At 47.9% G+C, this 12,190-nt stretch overlaps 1 protein-coding gene across 4 annotated transcripts in view; it reads right to left on the bottom strand.

Annotated features, from left to right (window-relative positions):
* Positions 1 to 700: 700 nt before the first annotated feature.
* Positions 701 to 12,190, bottom strand: part of robo1 (roundabout, axon guidance receptor, homolog 1 (Drosophila)) — a 33,994-nt gene continuing 22,504 nt past the window's right edge. For 3 of the 4 annotated variants that reach the window (XM_019889013.1, XM_019889014.1, XM_019889016.1), the window contains 9 exons: positions 11,271 to 11,606; positions 9,394 to 9,510; positions 7,546 to 7,690; positions 7,130 to 7,384; positions 5,455 to 5,936; positions 5,126 to 5,281; positions 2,624 to 2,872; positions 1,945 to 2,138; positions 701 to 1,875 (listed from right to left, as the gene is read on the bottom strand). In XM_019889013.1, the coding sequence (XP_019744572.1) occupies positions 1,861 to 1,875; positions 1,945 to 2,138; positions 2,624 to 2,872; positions 5,126 to 5,281; positions 5,455 to 5,936; positions 7,130 to 7,384; positions 7,546 to 7,690; positions 9,394 to 9,510; positions 11,271 to 11,606 (1,949 nt within the window). In that variant the 3' untranslated portion in view covers positions 701 to 1,860. The remainder of the gene's footprint in view (positions 1,876 to 1,944; positions 2,139 to 2,623; positions 2,873 to 5,125; positions 5,282 to 5,454; positions 5,937 to 7,129; positions 7,385 to 7,545; positions 7,691 to 9,393; positions 9,511 to 11,270; positions 11,607 to 12,190) is intronic. The other variant, XM_019889017.1, reaches the window with a different exon arrangement.

The following is a 12,190-nucleotide window of genomic DNA, read 5'->3' as shown; positions in this document are numbered from 1 at the left end:
GCCAAAAAAACGACCATGTATAGAAAGGTGTTTTTTACAGCCAAAAAAATGACAATGTTTCGTAAGTCGTTCTTGACAGCAAAAAAAAACAACCATGTATAGTAAGGCGTTTTGTAAATTGTTCCTTGGTGTGAGTGTGAGCGCGAAGAGGATCAAAAATGGATGGCCACGCATGTTTTTGAGAACACACAGGAAGGCATGAGACGGAATTGAACCCTGCACCTCTGCACTTAGCATTGGCCTACCAGGCGAGTCATAAACACTCTACAATGTCCCTATATCAGACCGTTTTAAAAAAAATACGAGAACATGAATAGAAAGGCACTTTTTTTAAAAGTATTTTTAAGTATAGGAAGGCGGTTTTCACAATAACAAAAAAAACCGAACATGTACAGTAAGGCGTATTTTTACAGCCCAAAAAGACGACCATGGACTGTATCGTACGGCGTTTTTAGCCCAAAAGAGACAAACGTGTCGTAAGGCGTTTCGTGAATTGTTCCTTGACAACTGGCAGTGTTTTTTTCTTCTCAAAAACGTGTTTCAAAGCGAATACCGAGACAGGAAAGACAGAAGTTGGCCCGAAATAAGTCAAAAATTGAAACGCTATTACTAAAGATGAACAAATAATAAAAAGTACATACACATCTGTTTGATTTTTTTTTTTTTTTTTTTAGTTATTCATCTTTTTATTTGTTTTTCCTTTTTTTTTTGCATTATGAAACAAATGTTTGCAGATGTCCTATGAATAAACAACAGCACCCTTAGCTCCCTTGAAAAAAAGACGGGCGGGGCCTTCATCGCTTCTGTTTTGTCCACCAAAAAAACTCTTCGTCCTCTCCAGATCACCCCTGTCGCCTTCTTTGATTTGACATTCCTTTAAGTGCATTTAGTCGACAAATCTAAGCCATTTTTTTCGTTTATTTTTTTTCCCCCCCTCAGTCAGTTTCATGTGCAATCGTTGATATTACGGTCAATGCCAAACAAATATTTACATTGCAGCTGTGACTCACATGAACTGTCCTCCTCCCCTCTGTCACTTGAGAACCGGAGAAGGAGACGTGCCTTCGTAAAACGGCGAACCTTATGAACCAAATCATCATCATCATCATCAGGATTAACTCGACTCTTTTGTCTTCACCTGCAGTTTCCTGCCGGTAAGACAAAAGGATTAATAGACACCATGGTTTAAAATAAAGTTTAGTGATTGTGCTTTTAAAACCAATGTAAAACAAACAAACAAAAAAGCAAATAACATTCTCCAAAAACATGAAACATAACAGTGCATTACAAAAAAAAGAAAAAAATCCCAGAGTGGCACTTGGGGTTGCAATTTACAAACATGGATGGAAATGATAAAATATTTATATTTACTGGCATAATAAAATTAGGATTCCCATTAAAAAAAAAAAACAACAACAACAAACAAAGGGGTGGGGGGAACAAATTGCGGTACCACAATGGGATGACGTTTGACATACCGTACGGATATTTACACACTAAAAGTCCAGCCCTCTCTGCTTGCATGTGTGCCGACTCGACAAAAAGAAACTCTCGACACCCCCCCCCCCCCCCACTCCCCCCAGACTTCACTCCATATTGCATTGGAATTCAACATAAATATCCTAGCGGGCCACTTGAACGCACCATTCGTTTTCTTTCCTGATCTCCCCTCTGCTGTGATAAATTAGAAGATTAAAAAAAGAGACCTCGGCATGTTTTCCGAATGTAAAGAAATGCTGGGATGCGGTATGATCGGTCGCTGACATGGCGGCAAAATACTGATTTATGTAAGACAGAAAACAGGGGCGCTTGGCAAAAAAAAAAAAAAAGAAAAACCAAAAATCATCCTATTTGTCTTCTTCAGCTTTCCACCATCTGGACAAGAAGTGGCAAAACAATGACGTTAGCGTCACACATTTTTGCTAATGCTCCAATATTTGGTACCTCAAGCTCTTCATTTCCTGTGTGGAAAGCCCCCGTGGCGCTGAGGCCGACGTCGGCCGGGTTCCTGTGGCCCGCGTCGCCTCGCCGCCGCCCCCCCGAGCCCCTGGAGGACATGGAGCTGGAGGAGCTGGGCTCCCGCGGGCTGTTGACCGCGGGGAACTGCGGTCGGCTGTACGGCAGTATGTCCTCCGTACCTGCCGGGCGCAAACAACCGTCACCATTCCAAAATCTCCACAACGTATTGGTCTCTCTTTGAAGGACCGCTGGAAGTGGCCCAAAGAACTCGGAAATAACAGCTTGAAAACAAAATGGCAGACTTTCTGTGTCTGACTTTTTTTGTGGGTCTGCTCATCATAGACACGATTAACAAATTTCATGACAAATAAAAGTCGCTCCAGAGGCTGAATTACCCCCCCCCCAAAAAAGAAAAAAGAACATGGCCCTCCAAGGGAAGACATAACTCCAAATGGACGAAATGACCTTGAAGTGGCTGCTCGAAAGCAAATTTCCAACCTCCGCAGGTTCTGTTTTTTTGGTTTAGTCGTGACAGACGTTGCCACCAAATTTCATGCAGCTTCGAGAAAACTGGCTTCCAAGGTTGAATTTCCAAAAAGTGACCCTTAGCATTTTGGGAGTTGGAGCAAGTCAACCAAAATGGCTGTCTCCGTGTATCCCGTACCTAGTTGTTGGCGCCCCCTGTGGCCGCCTTTGCCCCCCTGCGCTTTCTGTCTCTCTTGGGCCTCCCTGCGTTCCGCCGAGCTGGTTCTGGGGTCCGAGCCTTCTTTGGGTCGGAATCCCGCCGCTACCGCCGCCCCTCGCTTGTCTGTCGATTTGGGCGAGACCACCCCCCGGCCCTCCAGGCCCACCTTGGACGGGTGCGTGGGGGACTTGAGCACCGCTGGCGGAGGGATGGGTGGCGGTGGAAGATCTGAGGGAGAAACACAGCAAGTCCGGTCGGTCACATTACAGCCGAACTTGACACCGTCAATCCAGCCCTTGCCGGCAAACGGAACGATTCCAACAGTAATCCAAACTGAACATGCGACGGAAAGCGATATGAAGCAGGACGGTTGTGGAGTGGGGGGGTGGGGGCGCAGACGTCGTTTTCTTCCATATGGACCGTGCAAACAAAAAGCCCAACGGGGAAGGTCAAAGGGGCGGGGCAAGTTGCCGCTCGAGGCAAATTAATCAATTCAATACGCCTTGGTGGCAGACTATTCTCAGTCTGGAGCAAATCAAATGACTGACATGTTTGAAGAATCGGCAAGAACAGAGATTGGATCTTGTCAGAAGAATTCAGGGCAATTGTCTGGGTTTTTTTTTTTTTTTTGCCATCTCGAGTGGTTTTAATCAACATAATGCGTCTTTTTGGTCAAACGAAATACAGGAAGAGACTGGATGCCATCACGTAAAAGCTGTCATAGAAAGGATATGAATTCAAGTTGGGAGGCAGGTGTGTTCCCCTTCTCGATTTAAATCCAGTTGATATGGACGAATATGCTTTTTCCGAACCAAATAAAAAGCACGGACGTTTGTGTTGAAGAAAAAAAAATAATACAGGAACATATTGGGTCCTATTCCGTGAATAATAAGAATGAAAACAGAGTGTCTTTTGTTTCAAATCATTTTAATGTGTCTTTATGAGGAAAGGAAAAAAAAGGGAACAATATTTTGGATGCTATAATTAGAGCCGTCATAAAAAGAATAATAATTAAAGCCGAGAGTCAAATGTTATTGTAGCCATGAGAGATGTCGCACTGTTCAAGTTTTAAGTATTTGCCGATATCGAGTTGCGACCCATGACCTCAACAACGCATGAAGAAAAAAAGTGGTTGCATCTGATTTTTTTTCTTCAAATGAAGCTAGAAATATCCCTCCATCAATGGGTCCCGATGTTGTTTGAGATCTTGATTTGATATGGACCCTTCCACCAAATCAGTGCCAATTGTTTCTTGTAACACTCAAAATCAACTCAAAATCGTATATGTTATCCTTTCTTTTTTTTTTTTTTTTTTTTTTAAAGATCACTCAACTCTGGGCCCCGATTTCCGATCACGCGGTGGCATCGAGACATCTTTAGTATTCACGAGAATTACAGCTGAGAGCTACAAATCGAGTTCACGTCTCTTTATGCTCAACGTGAGGCACAAAAAAAAGAATGGAAATGATTTGAAATCAAAATAGGGATTCAAGTTTAGCATTGACACGTAATGACCTGCATCTCCCCCCTCCAGTCATTAAAAAAAAAAAAATACAAAATGTGCATGAAACTAATGAACAAAAAACTGAAATCTTATCAAATGGCGATTATTGTGTAGACCAACTTCTATTTGATCAACTTCAGACCATGCAGCTAATACTGGGCGTAGGGGCTGCAGGGAGACGGGATGGCAGCAAAGAGGAGCGGGAGACGGGGGATGGGAGAGGGCGGGGGGTTGCAGGCAATAACCCCCAAATGAAAAACAATCCATTTAGATCAAACGCAATCAACCGGCGGACAGACGGACGGACGAAAGTGTCAGGGCCGAGCCCTCGCCGCTCAAACAAAGACAGAGCAAGAGGAGGATGGGGGAAGGAATCTCGGGAGCGCGGCGCAAGCGGGAGGAAGCGCAAGCCGACGGTGGGGGAGGCTTGAATATGTCGCCGCTCCGCCGGCTCCCACCGAGCTGGATATTAAATGGCGCTGTCAAGCTGCTTCCAACACTCAAGGGCGGCTGACAGCAAAGAGGACGGCCAGCGCCACACACCCGCCCGCATCAAGCGTGCACCGAGACGTTGGCACCACTTTGCGCGGCAGGGGAGTTTTCACGCTTGGCGCTAATAATGCCTTCACGAGCAACGGACACTTTGCATTAACATCCATCCATCCATCGTCTACCACTTATATGTTTTTTCTTTCTTGATTATGCATTTTTTGGCTGGTACGACTTATAATCGGGAGCGAGGTATAATCCGAAAAATACGGTACATGAAGGATTGTGAGGCGGGCGCAAGACGAAATTCAACTGCGTGCACGTTCCACTATTTGTATTGTTGAAGCCGTCTACTCCTTTCCTTTATCTGATGCTTGCTTATTCTTAAATTATGGCTTGCAAAAAAAAAAAAAAAAAAAATGAATGAAACAATCAGGCAATATTTCTCCAGTGGTGATGCTCAACCGGAGTCAAGATGGGTGCACTACCTTCGCTGTAGGCTTCCCGTCGCTGGTTGCCCACCGCGGGGTGTTGCTTCTGCTTTTTCGGGGGCCTCCTGTGCACCGCCGCCATACTCATGCTGCTGTCCGTGGACACCGGGCTGCCGGGACGGTGACCCGCCGGGGTGATTTGGTATTTCCGCGCTAAGAAAACAAAAAAAAAGAAGAGACAGGGCGGGGTTATGTGCCCGGATGTCGTGCTTGTGTGGCCACCGTCATCGCCTGACCTCGAACTTCGATGAACGTTGACGGCAGTAAAGCAGAAGTATCTCTTGAAACCATTTTTTGTTTGTTTGTTGACTTGGTTGAAAACCTACCCGACAGCGCCGCGCCTTCCTGGCTTTGCATTCCGGGATGCTTGGCCACCCGGAGGCCCGAGTACTCGGCGGCGGCGGCGACGGCCTGCGCGAAGTCGGCATCGGTGAAGAAGGACCCGTCGGAGGAGCTGACGGCGCTGGACCTCCCCGAGGAGACATTATCTTCCTCGGAGGCGGAGCCCCACCCGTTGATCATGGAGCCCGTCACCGAGCTCTCCAGGTCGCCCATGCTCGACGCCGGCGTCTGCTCCATGCCCCGCAGCAGCAGCCGGCGCGGGTGCATCTGCAGGTGGTGGGGGTGCGCGTGCGGGTGGGTGTGGTGGTAGTTCATCTTGGCCACCTCGGCGTCCGTGTCCTCGTCCTCTTCGGGGATCCGCCCTTCGCCCTCGTCCTCCGTGCCGTCGGTATCGCCGGGGCTGGCGATGTAGCCGTACGTATGTGAGGGCGAGATGTGCTGGGGAGGGGGGCTCACACCGCGGCGCCTTGCGAGACGACGAGAAGGGGTGCGGTTCAGGATGATGTGAGGAAGAAACGGGACAAAAGACACTTCAGTGCATTCCGTTCCGAAAAGTGGGAGCGCAAAATAAGCTCCGGGCCAACTGGGGATATTTGGGGGGAAATCTCGCCCCGGGGGTTCGTTTCGCTGAGCGCAGCGGTGCTCAAGTCCGGCCCCTCGAGAGGCCCTATGCGGCCTGTTTGAAATGTTCCCCTTCAAATGATCCGTTCATCAGCAAGCTTCGCAAAGGCTCGGTCAAGAAGCTGATCATTTGAGGCGGGCGTGTTGGACCACAGACACGTGGAAAACTGTCTGGGGAGGGGCTCTCCAGGACCGGACTTAGCAACATGAAATTTGGTACTAGCGTCGATCGTGAGCAGACCCACAAAAAAAGTCTCAAGAAGCCACGACTGCCGTTTTGGTTCAAAACTTCCAGTTCAGTCATGTTGGCCATTCAAACTCATCCAACAGATTTTGCATGATGGCGACCAGATTTGAACCTTGAAAACTTGACTGACGGAGGATGCTAAATTGTGTTTGTCACTGCCCGTGGGCAGAGCATGGTGACAAAGTTGCGAAGCAGCTTGAAATCTTAAAACAATCATTCGACCAAAATAATTTTGGGGGGGAAAATGCAGCCTCACAACTCATTTTGTTTTCGCATCAAGACATTGAATGCCATCGCCTATCATGAGCAGACCCACAAAAAAAGTCTCAAGAATCCATGCCTGACAACAAACAGGAATTGCGCCATCTTGGTTTGAAGTGGCCATTTTAATTTCCAACGTCACGGTGCCTCAGGGCTCAGTTTACGATCGACGCATGACCAAAACTAGAAATCAGGTCAGCGTGATTGTCGTGACCTGAGCCCCAAATAACCCGGATGGCATTTTCGGTCAACAGCAAGTGGCAGTACAAGGCAAAATAGCTGCCCCCTGATATGGATTAAAAACTGGGGGCTTTTTCCACCTTAACTCGTAATATTAATCGAAATATTCTGTGTAGACTAGTGGGAGGGAGGTGGCGTGTAGAAAATATGACTGTTTTGATTTGACTTCCCCTTTAAACTACATACACATTTAAACCCGCTTTTAAAACTCACATTTCAACAAAAAAAAAAAAAAAAAAATCTGTCGAATAGAAAACTGACGTGACAGCGCGCCATTGCGACAAGCGTACCTGCGCTCGTGGCTGCCGGGCGGCTCCTGCAGCATGGGCGTCATCTCCTCCTGCGGCGAGGGCGTGAGCGTGGCGGTCGACTGGTGGCTGTACGAGACGGCGGCGGGGGAGGAGGCGGTGCCGCGGATGGGCGGGGTGGGCCCCCGCTCCATCTCCATCTCCTCCTCCTCCCCCTCCTCCTCCATCTCCTCGAGCTCGTCGGGCTGCAGGTACATGTGAGAGGGCGGCACGGAGCACTGCATGTCTGGCTCGCAGCTGCCAACGACGGAGAGGGAAGTGAAGGCTCATTATTTCCACATCATTTGCCGGAGACGCGCGCGCGTTTCAGGAAAACATTTTGTGGTAAATATTCATGGCATCCCTGCATCAAGCTTTGACGCAGATTAAACCCCCCCCCCGCTCGGGCACATCCGTACCTTTCTTCCAATGACAGGGAGTAGTCCTCGGCGTTGCGCGACGGGGGCGGGTTGGCGGGCGGGGGAGGCAGGAGGTCGGCCCAATTCATTGTGCTCTGTTTCGGCGGCTTGGGGGTGCGCGCTCCCTTCTTCTGACCCTGGCTGCCTGCTCCACAACATACACAAAAAAAACCTTGAGTCTTGAATGAAGGCTGCGAGCAGCGGCAACGACCGGGTTTTCAGTTGCCCTTTCTCGATGCCCCACTTTGATAAATGTGCGCGTCTAATTTCTCGTTGATTGGAAAAACTGATGATGAAGGGATGTCTTTTTTTTTCCCGCATGATCTCAAGGGGCCCTTTTTTATGGGGGCTCCTCAGAATCATCATCAAACTTGCGCCTACCGTCGATGGCATCGGCATCAAAGCTTGGCAATTTAGCGTCGCCAACCTGAAATGTTCACTCAATTTTGTGTCAGTTGACGAAACTGATGACAGTTTTTTTTTTCTTCTGGTTTTGGGCAATTGAAGGCGATTCATTAGCGGAAAGAATAATAACGAAGAGCGATTCCAAGAGGGCACTTTTTCACCACCTTGTTTGTGCTCAAGCCCAAATGATTGACAGATGTCTAGCCGGGTGTGAATTGACCACAAAATAAAAACGCATGAATAATGCTGAGACTTTGTTTCAACGGGGGCCACGTGCCTTCCAGGGCTTCAGTAATGGGACGTGCAATAAAGGCAGGCGTTTACCCCCTGGCGGTAAAAGAAAATGCTGCGGAAAGAAAAGCGCGTCCAATTAATAGCGAGCGCGCGAACCAAATGAGCTGTGAGGTCTGACGACCGCAACTTGAAATGGAAAATCAGAATGGATACGTGGCATTAAGGGCGGCAGCCTTGCATGGCGTCTCGAAAATGTGCTCCCATTTCTCCTTGTCCTCCGGAAGACACTGGAGCCCCGCCCCCGACGCAATTAAGAGGTAGTTCCACAATTAAAGCAAAAGCCAATTACGGGGAAACTAAATGTGAAATAAATGCAAACTACTTACACAGAACAAAATCAAAGAAGAGTCCTTGAATGTTTGATGTTGAGCGGCGTGGTCAAAATGGTTTTTGATCAATATTGTCATCCCAATGAATTATCGTCATGTTTGGAGAAACATCTGTATTTTTTACAAAAACTACTTTTTAACAAACTATAATTGGGTCAACAGTTTCCGGCGTAAACAAAAACGAATCATTCAACATTTTCCAACTGAAAATGTACGCTATTATCTTGTTTTTGCCCTAAATCCGAAACAAGTTGATGGAATAATTGGATGTTATCAAAAGAAAACACATCGCTTGCTGTAAGCCGCTTTGAATTGCGCTACGCCCGCCAATTCAGACATTGACCCATTCAGCCACCCCCATATTAAGACCGCCGCTCCTAAGGAGGGGTGGGGGGAGGGGGGTGGGGGCTCATGCGCTTGGAAGTGACTGTCTCACCTTTCATCTCTGCCTCTGGTTGTGTTCTTTATCGCCAGTCTCGGTGCTACTTCGAAATGTTTGTGATTCTACTTGATAACCTTCTCACACGTCCAGACAACGGATGCTGATCACTTTCAAGGCACTTAGCTCCTGATCTCCGATATTTGTTGCTCTTTCTTGTCTCTCTTTGACTCAGCAGGGTTCACCCGCTTCTTACTGAGGCAATTTAGTGATGCCTGAACATCGCATTCACCCCCTGGTGGTGCTTCATTAGCTAGCGGCGCAAAGCCCGATTTTGAAATGGGAGGGGGGGCGGAAATCAATCGCGCCCATCAGGCTAATTTCTAAATTGTGATCCTGATTCAAATTGGAAGAATCGCGCAGCCCTAGGCGACATCTTACCTGAGGTGCTGCTGCTGCTGCCGCGATCGGAGCTGTTGTAGGAGCCCCCGGTGTGGCTGTCGTGGCTGTATGGGATGGTGGCCGGCATCATGGGGGTGTCGGCGCCTCTGTAGCGATCTGATTGGCAGACGTGGGGGTGGGGGGCAACAGGGTTAGGGTTAGGGTGATGACGCCATTTGATTGCTTCATTCATCCGGTGGCTGCCAGCTAGTTATAAGCGACAAAAGCACTAATGTTGACGTGAGCAGGCTGTTCAAACTCCGCTCACATTTTTTCATGCCTTTCACTTCGTCACTTGGGTGTCACGTGTTCAAATAACTCAACGGGTTCCTTGCGTTGCCTTGTTTTTGACGACATACGAGGCACAACAGCTTCCTTCTCCGCATCGCTCTGGGCTAGGGGAGGAAATTCTCTTTTCCAAATAGCTTCATCTTCGGAAGTCATGGCTGCACGTCAGCTGCGCGTTGAACTCAACGTTTGGTCAATTTGTTGCTGTTGCTTTCCCTTTACTGCTGCTTCTTTCATTTCTTGGCGGATTCTGTTTATTTCAACTTGGAAACCAAGATTAGGGTCACGCGCAGCTAATGACAAATATGCTCACAAGTCGATTCTCAATCATATAATCACTCAGCCCTATTTATATTGCCCTTTGGAAAGTAAGCGACAGGGTGAGGGCGGGTGACAGAAAAAAAAAAAACTGATCTTGGTCTCTCTCTATACTGCCCGATACCCAATGGGCCACCGATGGTTGGGGACCCCTGCTCTAAACGATTATCCAAAGCAGTTATGTTTAGGAGTGATTTTCCCGCCTGATCTTCTCGGAAAATGTTCAGGCCAGACTATTGTAAAGCTCGAGTCTTTCCCATGTTCTTGATCTGACCTTCACAGGTCTGGTGGAAGGGAGCGCTGTCGCCCATTTTTTCCATTTGTTGTGGACGAGGCTAGCATGTCTCCACTTTTGCTCGTTTTCCATAGAGGCTGGATTTACGCTGTATGGTTCAAGAGACACAACTTCAGATTTTTATTTTTTTTTTTTTCTCACCCCACACACACACACACACACACACACACACACACACACACACACACACGCACACGCACACGCACACGCACACACACACACACACACACACACGCACACACACGGGGAGAGGCGGGAACTAAATGTCCATGTGAAATGCAACACAAACACATGAAAAAAACAAACAAACACCATATGAAGAACGTGTCACGAAAAATGTATCCGGAAAGAGACAAAATCCAATGCAAGCAATCCATCAGCATTGAACACCGCAGGGTAAATCCAGCCTTAGGTAAACACATTACAGCATGCTAGATTGTGTTAGTCGCGTTAGCAAGTCATGCTAGGTGGTTCATTTGACATGTCAGAACATGCACATGTACAGAGAAAAAAAGCCGCCCAATTGTGTGCTTTTCCTCAAGTTTGGCGAGGGGGTCAAAAGCGAGGGACAAAGACCTTTTGGAAATTTGACACTGAAGATGAACCTTGGAGATGATCCAGATAGCGTCGGGGCAGAAGGGGATGAGAGCATCGCATCACAACACGGTTGCGGATGATGAAGGATTAGATTAGGGGTGGCCAAATGTTTTCCTCCAAAGGGCCACATACAGAAAAAAAATGGACTTATATTAAACATGCTAAAACCTGTCCATCAGTGTATGTAAAAATGTGCATATTCTGAGACCTCAGATCATTCTAATAAGCGCTTTTGTATCTGCAGAAGGGGATTGCGATCAGCAGAAGAAAAAAAAAAGACTGAAGAAGGCGGAGGAGGAGGAGGAGGAAGCGGAGGGTGACGGTGAGGACTTTCGGGGGCCACCAGGCTGCTGGCGAGAGGGCCACTGCGCACACTCACCCTTGTTCAGCTTGTTTTGCTCCATGATGCTGTACTGCATTTCCTGTTTGGGCTGCAGGACGCCGCCGGGGGGCTTCCAGCAGTGTTTGTCATTGAGCTCCCCTCCGCCGGCGTTGTTGCTCATGATGGACGACTGGATGAGCTGCGTGGTGGCGTACGGCGTGGGCTGGCCGCCGGCGCCCACAAAGCGGCCGTCCTTCAGGTTGGGGCTGTTGAAGGTCTTCATCTCGTTGATCTTGTTGGACAGGTCCATCTCACCGTACACGCCCGGCTCGGGCACCAGCAGGCCGCTCTGCTTATTGTCCATCTGGCTGTTGTAATTGGCGATGCAGTCGGCTGGAGGACACGCGGGAGGGTTACTGACCGAGGAGGCTCGCGACTCCCTATCAAAACGTTGGGGCCGTTGTGTGGGCGAGCAGAAGACGCGCTTGGATAATTACTCATTCTTCGTCATTTCTGAAGCATGCTGCTTTAGTGTCCCACACACAGACATACACAAACACGCGAGCGCACACGCAGGTGTCATGCAAAGGACTGTTACTTCCTGTTAAACACAGCAAAACATGTCAAGTGTGCGTACACTTACTGGACACGTGCAAAACGTATTTAATATCAAAGATTGCTGATACTGAATAAACCGCTTACCAAACTACCAGACATACTTTGCTCCATTTTGACACTAGGTTTTCAGCTACATAGCTCGCGAGTTCTTGAGAAAAAGTAGAAGCCAGACAAACGGATGAAGCTAGGGGGCTACTTTTTATCGTATCTATACCGAGATGTGCATAACCAGATCAATAAACTCACACATAATTAAATAATAAAAACATAGTTCTATCCATATAGCTATGTAGCTCAGAAGTAGCTTGTAAGCTAGCTAGCTAGTAGCTAGAAGCTAGTTGGCTTAGCTTGTCATATAT

This window comes from Hippocampus comes, unplaced genomic scaffold, assembly GCF_001891065.2.
Source record: "Hippocampus comes isolate QL1 unplaced genomic scaffold, H_comes_QL1_v1.1 scaffold292, whole genome shotgun sequence".
Taxonomy (NCBI): Eukaryota; Metazoa; Chordata; class Actinopteri; order Syngnathiformes; family Syngnathidae; genus Hippocampus; species Hippocampus comes.
Note: the sequence above shows the minus strand (reverse complement) of the source record. Positions and strands in the feature narration are given on the sequence as shown.